General features: G+C 32.9%; 1 protein-coding gene across 1 annotated transcript; it reads right to left on the reverse strand.

Annotated features, from left to right (window-relative positions):
- Positions 1-220: 220 nt before the first annotated feature.
- LOC127732576 (uncharacterized) lies at positions 221-6,769 on the reverse strand. The gene is made up of 4 exons (XM_052241645.1): positions 6,708-6,769; positions 4,618-5,649; positions 1,092-1,139; positions 221-717 (listed from the first exon to the last, which is right to left on the reverse strand). Exons 2-4 carry the CDS (start codon positions 5,551-5,553, stop codon positions 412-414), a joined length of 1,290 nt encoding a protein of 429 aa, XP_052097605.1. The 5' UTR covers positions 5,554-5,649; positions 6,708-6,769; the 3' UTR covers positions 221-411.
- Between the last annotated feature and the right edge of the window lie 241 nt (positions 6,770-7,010).

Genomic DNA, 7,010 nt, shown 5'->3' on the forward strand with positions numbered 1-7,010 from the left:
TTGAAGGCCGTACAGTGGTCTATAATTGCTTACATCCACTTCATTTGAATTTTGGTGGATAAATTTTCTCATTAGCAACCATACCACATCTCCTTATTTTTATTAAGAAAGTTGCCTTATTCATTTAGCCGAAATATTCATAAAAAGATCCTATAATGTGTTTATAATAAGTTGGTATTTAAATGGCGCCATAGTTTCGTTTGGTCATAAAAAACATATATCTATTTGCTAAAAGTCGTTTATATACAATTGGAAGAACAATGGTATTACACACATCTTATTTGCGGTTAATTATACAGTGTGAAATAAAGCTCAAAAAATAATAAAACAATATCCAAAACAACAAACGGTTATGACTAGGAAACTATTGATGTACTAGAAAGACATTTTTGCAGATGAATGTTGTTTCAATCAACTAGATAAATGATTATCTAATGATCGGGGAAAGTGTTCATCGAGTCCAAATTGTTTTGACAAATCAACTGAATCTAAAAGATTCATCATTAACATAGCAGTTTCTGTTTCTGGATCCGAAACACAGTTTATAGATGAAGCATTTTCTGTACAATAGGGAAAACAGTTTTCCGCAGATGTCGAAATAAGATAGGATGATGCTAAAATGTCATTCTGATTTACTTGTGCATCAATGTCACTCTCTTCATTACATTTATCTGTACTGTTTTCTGATTTCAACCTTTTTCTTTCTTTATTTAAATGCTGCAAACGAAAACATGAAAGTCAACTTGGTGATATGTAAATTGGTGGTATGTTTTATGGTTTGTATTTTACGGATGTTTTCTACTACATTTATGAAGTTAACATTTTGTTTATTTAGGTAAAAAAATATGCAATATTAAAAATGAATGAAATTTTGGTATATCATGAGTTGACGGAAAATGTCAGAAGAGTTCAGAGAGTAATTTTTATGTATGAATTAATTTCTGTAATGTGAATATTCTTCTTTCAGTGTAAAATTTAAACTTCCACATTTAAAATAATCGTAAGGAGTTTTTTTTTTAAACATCGAAATTTCAATTGAATTTTTGGTGTACTTAGTCCAGAGAGGAAGATTAAGTAATTAATATATATACCTTGTAGGGTTTTCGTTTGGTAAATTTCTTGACTGTATGTTTTTGTTTCTGGAAAAAATATGAAGCTGGTGATATAAAATTAATAAACATAAATAAAACAAGATGTCGAAAGAGAAATATAAAAACACTTTCATAAGGAATAATAAACGCATTTAAAAAGTTGAATCTTCAATATTGGAAATCAAAAGTTGTGGACCATAGTCAACATAGAAATTCCGAATGTATGTCGTTTAAGGGTTGGGATCTAAACTGATTTCAAGTTATTTATACTTTTAAGAAGAGACCGGAATCGGGGATGACCCATGATGACTCCTCTTTTATTTCATAAAATTTTCCATATCATGTTGGTTTTTGCTTCATTTAAATAATAGTGTTCAAAATAAAAGCTCATAAGTTAAAATTGAAATTTGACCCTTAACTTTCTCAAATGGCAGGGGCGGGAGTGATCCCCGGGGATTGACCCTATATATCATTCAAATCTTCTTGACATGACGAATAGGAATATATATGGTTTAGGGGTGGGGATTTCGACCATTTACAAGATATTAGATCATAGGGGTGGGGGACCCCTGGGGACTGACCCTATATATCATTCGAAACTTTGTGACATGACGAACAAGAATATATATGGTTTAGGGGAGGGGATCTCAACCATTTACATGATATTAGAACTTTCTCAAATGGCAGGGGTTGGGGGTGACCCCTGGGGACTAATACTTTACTTCATTTATTGTGCAGTATCATGACTAACCGGAATAAATTTTGTTAATGGATGGGGATCTCGACCATTTACAAGATATTAGAACTTTCTCAAATGGCAGGGGGTTGGGGTGACCCCTGGGGACTTACCCTTTATTTCATTTGATGTGCTTTATCATGACAAACCAGAATATATATGGTTTAGGGGTGGGGATCTTGACCACTTACAAGATATTAGAACTTTGTCACATGGCAGGGGGTGGGGGTGACCCCTGGGGACGAACCCTTTTATTTCATTTGATTGATTGTATCATGACAAAAAAGAATAAATATGGTTTAGGGGTGGGGATCTCGACAACTTACAAGATATTAGAACTTTCTCAAATGGCATGGGGTGGGGGTGACCCCTAGGGACTTACCCCTTATTTCATTTGATGTGCTTTATCATGACAAACCAGAATATATATGGTTTAGGGGTGGGGATCTTGATCACTCACAAGATATTAGAACTTTGTCAAATGGCAGGGAGTAGGGTTGACCCCTGGGGACTAATACTTTACTTCATTTAATGTGCTGTATCATGACTGACCAGAATATATAATATGGTTTAGGGGTGGGGATCTTGACCATTTACGAGATATTAGAACTTTCTCAAATGACAGGGGGTGGGGGTGACCCCTCGGGATAAATACTTTACTTCATTTCATGTGCTGTATCATGACTAACCAGAATATATATGGTTTAGGGGTGGGGATCTCAACCATTTGCAAGATATTATAACTTTATCAAATGGCAGGGGGTGGGGGTGATCCCTAGGGACCGACCCTATATATCATTCAAATCTTCTTGACATGACGAATAGGAATATATTTGGTGTAGGGGTGGGGATTTCGACCATTTACAAGATATTAGATCATAGGGGGTTGGAGGACCCCTGGGGACTGACCCTATATATCATTCAAATCTTTGTGACATGACGAACAGGAATATATATGGTTTAGGGAGGGGATCTCAACCATTTACAAGATATTAGAACTTTCTCAAATGGCAGGGGTTGGGGGTGACCCCTGGGGACTAATACTTTACTTGATTTATTGTGCAGTATCATGACTAACCGGAATATATATGGTTTAGGGGTGGGGATCTCGACCATTTACAAGATGTTCGAACTTTCTCAAATGGCAGGGGGTTGGGGTGACCCCTGGGGACTTACCCTTTGTTTCATTTGATGTGCTTTATCATGACAAACCAGAATATATATGGTTTAGGGGTGGGGATCTCGACAACTTACAAGATATTAGAACTTTATCAAATGGCAGGGGGTGGGGATGACCCCTAGGGACTTACCCATTATTTCAGTTGATGTGCTTTATCATGACAAACCAAAATATATATGGTTTAGGGATGGGGATCTTGACCGTTTACAAGATATTAGAACTTTGTCAAATGGCAGGGGGTGGGGTGACCACTGGGGACGAACCCTTTATTTCATTTGATGTGCTTTATCATGTAGAACATTTTCAATTATAAAGATTGTGTCTATCACTAACGGTTTTCAAGTTATAATCATTTGAAGAAAAAAAAATTAATAAAATCCCATAGGGTTCTATAGTAAACCCCTCCCTTCTATTGGTCCCTCAAAGAACCCCTTTTTAGACCCAAGTGCACAAACATATTGTGAAACCTTAAGTAAATCTGACCATGCTGACTAGCGGTTTTTGAGAAATGGTGCGGACAAATTTATTAAAAAAAGTGGCGGAAGAGCAAGAATAATAATAATAATAAGAACTGAGCAAAAACAATAAGTCTTCAAACTTCAAACTTCGTTGGTTTGGGAGACTTAAAAAAGTTAAAAGTTCTCCAACAATAAAATGTAAATACATTTGGGTAGCTAGTTTAGAAAGCAATTCTGGGAAGTGTACCGATTTACAGTCTGGCAATAAATTAAGAACTTACAAAAAATTTAAAAATATTTTTATGTTTGAACCATATTTAACAATAAATTCAAAAAAAGACATGAAAATAATTACAGGATTTAGAACTAGCTGTCATGACCTTGAAATTGAAAGAGGGAGGTATATTGGTATAAAAGCTGAAGACAGAAAGTGTAAGCTATGTAAGAACGCAGTTGAAGATGAACTACAGTACATTTTCTTCTAAAATGTCCTGTTCTAAAAGATACAAGATCTCAACATCTATCTAATTTAAATTCTTAATTCAAAAATTTTTCAAATTTATCTGATGAAATGAAATTTGTTTGGACTCTTTATCTGAAGATTTGTTTGTTACTTCAAACTTATCTAATTTATTGCACTCCCTGTTTGAAGAAAAAAAGAAACTCTTAGAAAATATAAATGCAGTTTGGAAAAATAGAAGAAAAAAAAATACAATAAAACCGAATAGGAGTTGTCTCCCATAGGCCTAGGACAATAAACTGATTGAGAAATGTAATTTCTCCACGTCACAGTGGCTTCCAAAATAACTTAATGTTTTGTCAATAACATGGTTTATAATTATGTTACTTTGTTTAAATGTGTATTCATGTTCTTAAAACATTCTAATCATTTAGTGTAGTTTATTTTGTAATTCATTTGATTGTATAGCTCAAATTTTGGGCACCATGATTGGTTAATAAAATTATCTTATCTGTCTCACAGAACTGCTGCAGATAGTAATAAATGAAATAAATATAAATATGTAGCATTTACAAAAAAATGTTTAAAAATGAATATATTCTGAATAGTTCTTTTCTTAAATTTATGCTAAACAACATGCCTCCCCTCAATTTAGCATAACATTTATCATATTTCGAAGAAATGCTACTTACCTCTATTTCATTCATTAATGATTCACATGACGAGAAGTAATTAGGTTCAATCTTCAAAGACACTATAATATCAGAACACTGCAGTTGAACAATTTTACATGTTTCTTCCATCAAGTTGTCATTATCTAATTGTTCAAATATTTTTTTAAGTTTTTCTTCAGAGGTACACAAAACAACATTTGCAATAAGTCTTTCGTCGTCATTTTGACATAAAGCATTCGTTATTTTCTCGTATGGTGTTGGTATATTTATAGCTTTACTTACACAGCAATGTAGTAGAGTTTTTGCAAGCCTTTCATTGTCCCATTTATCACATTTATAATGCCTATTGTAAGGATTTACATATAATAGTTCATCCGGCCAGTCAGTTGGTGGAGTTTTCCAGATGGAATCAGCTTTCTCCTGAGGACGTTTTCCATGATAAAGTTTGCATAACAGACAGGCGACTTTACGCATAGCTTCTGATCGATGGATTATTTTTGTAGTATTTACGTCCTTTAGATTTTGTAGGGTAAATACAAGTTGAAACCTTTTGGTGCAAACTGTTATGGCTTTTTCTGTGGAATAATTACCTAACATGTTCAATTCTGATCCTACTTGTTTTACATATTGCCTAATCGTAAACAGATTTATGAGGCTTTTCTTGTCGTGACTTTTCCATGCTTCGATTTCTTCATTAATGTTGAAATCAATTTGTATCCCTTTAATCTCAACGCATGCAAGCATACTTGTCAGTAATCTTTGTATATCTTTTTTCCCTCTATTTTTTGTATTGTGCGGGTCGAAAAACGAGACATCCTCTGGCCAGTGCTCAGGTTTCTGCTTCCAAATGTCTTTGACTTTAGTGTTTGTGGGATAACCATGGTATAGCTTTAACAAGGTAGATGATATATTACTTAGCCAATTTCTATATTTTTCTGCATCTTTGAAATTCATTGATATTATTAATAATTTTCTATTTCAACACAATTCCATCTTTTCAATTGCATAACCCGCGGGCATTACAGTTTCAAATTGATTGACAATCTTGACCTATAAATAAGGAAAAAGACATTGAAGAAAGACGACATGCATGTTTCGAAATGAAATGTAGAAACACTGCTTGAATGACGTTCGGAAATCCAAGATCACTTTTACTTTACTTAAGTATCTGACCTCTCCCGCGCACATATAATATATAATTCATTTGTTATGTTTGGTAAAAGGGAGATAAACCAAGGGAAGAAAATCAAACAAATAAAACGTTAAAAAACGCGGCGAATTTTCTTATGTTGCATCATTTTTACGATGAAGTTGAAGATAGAAATATAGAATTTCTTATCTTCACACTTCACCTTCAAAACAAACTGGAGAGAATTTAGAGGGAAAATGTACCCTAGTCTTAGGATTGTATAGAAGAGCTAATTACACACGTTACGTACATGAAAAGAAGTACTTAATAACGTTATAATATTTATAATTTAAAGAAAAAAAGGATAATTAAAATCAAATACAATTGGCAAAACGTGTAAGTCGGAACGATGTGATATAGCAATAAAATGGAGATGAATCTTTTAATAAATAAATTGATGTTATTTTCTTAACATACCTGAAATACTTGTAAATTTTTGCTTATTTCTATCCGCTTAAATAACTGCATTAATATCATATTCAATCTGTCTATAGGGCATATAAAACACAAGTATTACCTGAAGTTGAAGTGTTGCAAGAAATAAAGTAAAGAAGTTTGAAGCTCTAAATGTTGCAGGTTCCACTTTTGGTTTCGTTTCTAATAATAACAATTATAAAAACAAATCAAAAATTTAAAATTGTTTATTGGCACAAAGTCGTTAATGTTTTAGAACTATACACACACACACACACACACACACATATATATATATATATAATATATTTAATATTAACAGAAATAATAGAATGAAAAGTTGCACACGTATATATGTAAAACCATTCCCGATATTGAAACTTCTGCGGGTATAAAAGAGGAATAATGCTGAGCTATTGTCTACAAAAGGCGATATTTTCGACAGTAATCTATGTTACGCTGTATTTTAAACAAAGGATTCATTCTTGTTTTGATGTTAACTTACCTTAACCTTTCTGAATGGATGCTTACTTTATATCTAGGCCAACTGTGTATGTGACACTTAACATTAAAAACAAACTTCTATAAATAACTGCGATTGATTTTATTAATGGCGTAAGAGTGCTGTTAAGGATATTTTCATACATTTATTTTATCATGGTTTTTTTAATTGTTCATGTTAGCATACTAATTATTTTCATTTGATGAAGAAACGTATTTATATCCAAATTAGAACATCTTATTTCAGTATGGTATGTAATGAATTTTTGCACATATACTAGTCAACAAAAGAAACGATACATGGCAA

The sequence above is a fragment of the Mytilus californianus genome, unplaced genomic scaffold (assembly GCF_021869535.1).
Source record: "Mytilus californianus isolate M0D057914Y unplaced genomic scaffold, xbMytCali1.0.p SCAF_25, whole genome shotgun sequence".
Classification (NCBI taxonomy): Eukaryota; Metazoa; Mollusca; class Bivalvia; order Mytilida; family Mytilidae; genus Mytilus; species Mytilus californianus.

Bases quoted from the DNA above. Each gene is read 5' to 3' on its own strand.
- LOC127732576 (XM_052241645.1), bottom strand. From the start codon at position 5,553: ATGAATTTCAAAGATGCAGAAAAATATAGAAATTGGCTAAGTAATATA. The intron at 1,140-4,617 runs GTAAGTAGCATT...TATTTTTTCCAG, and splicing joins CATTAATGAATGAAATAGAG to AAACAAAAACATACAGTCAA. The intron at 718-1,091 runs GTATATATATTA...TTTCGTTTGCAG, and splicing joins CCAAACGAAAACCCTACAAG to CATTTAAATAAAGAAAGAAA.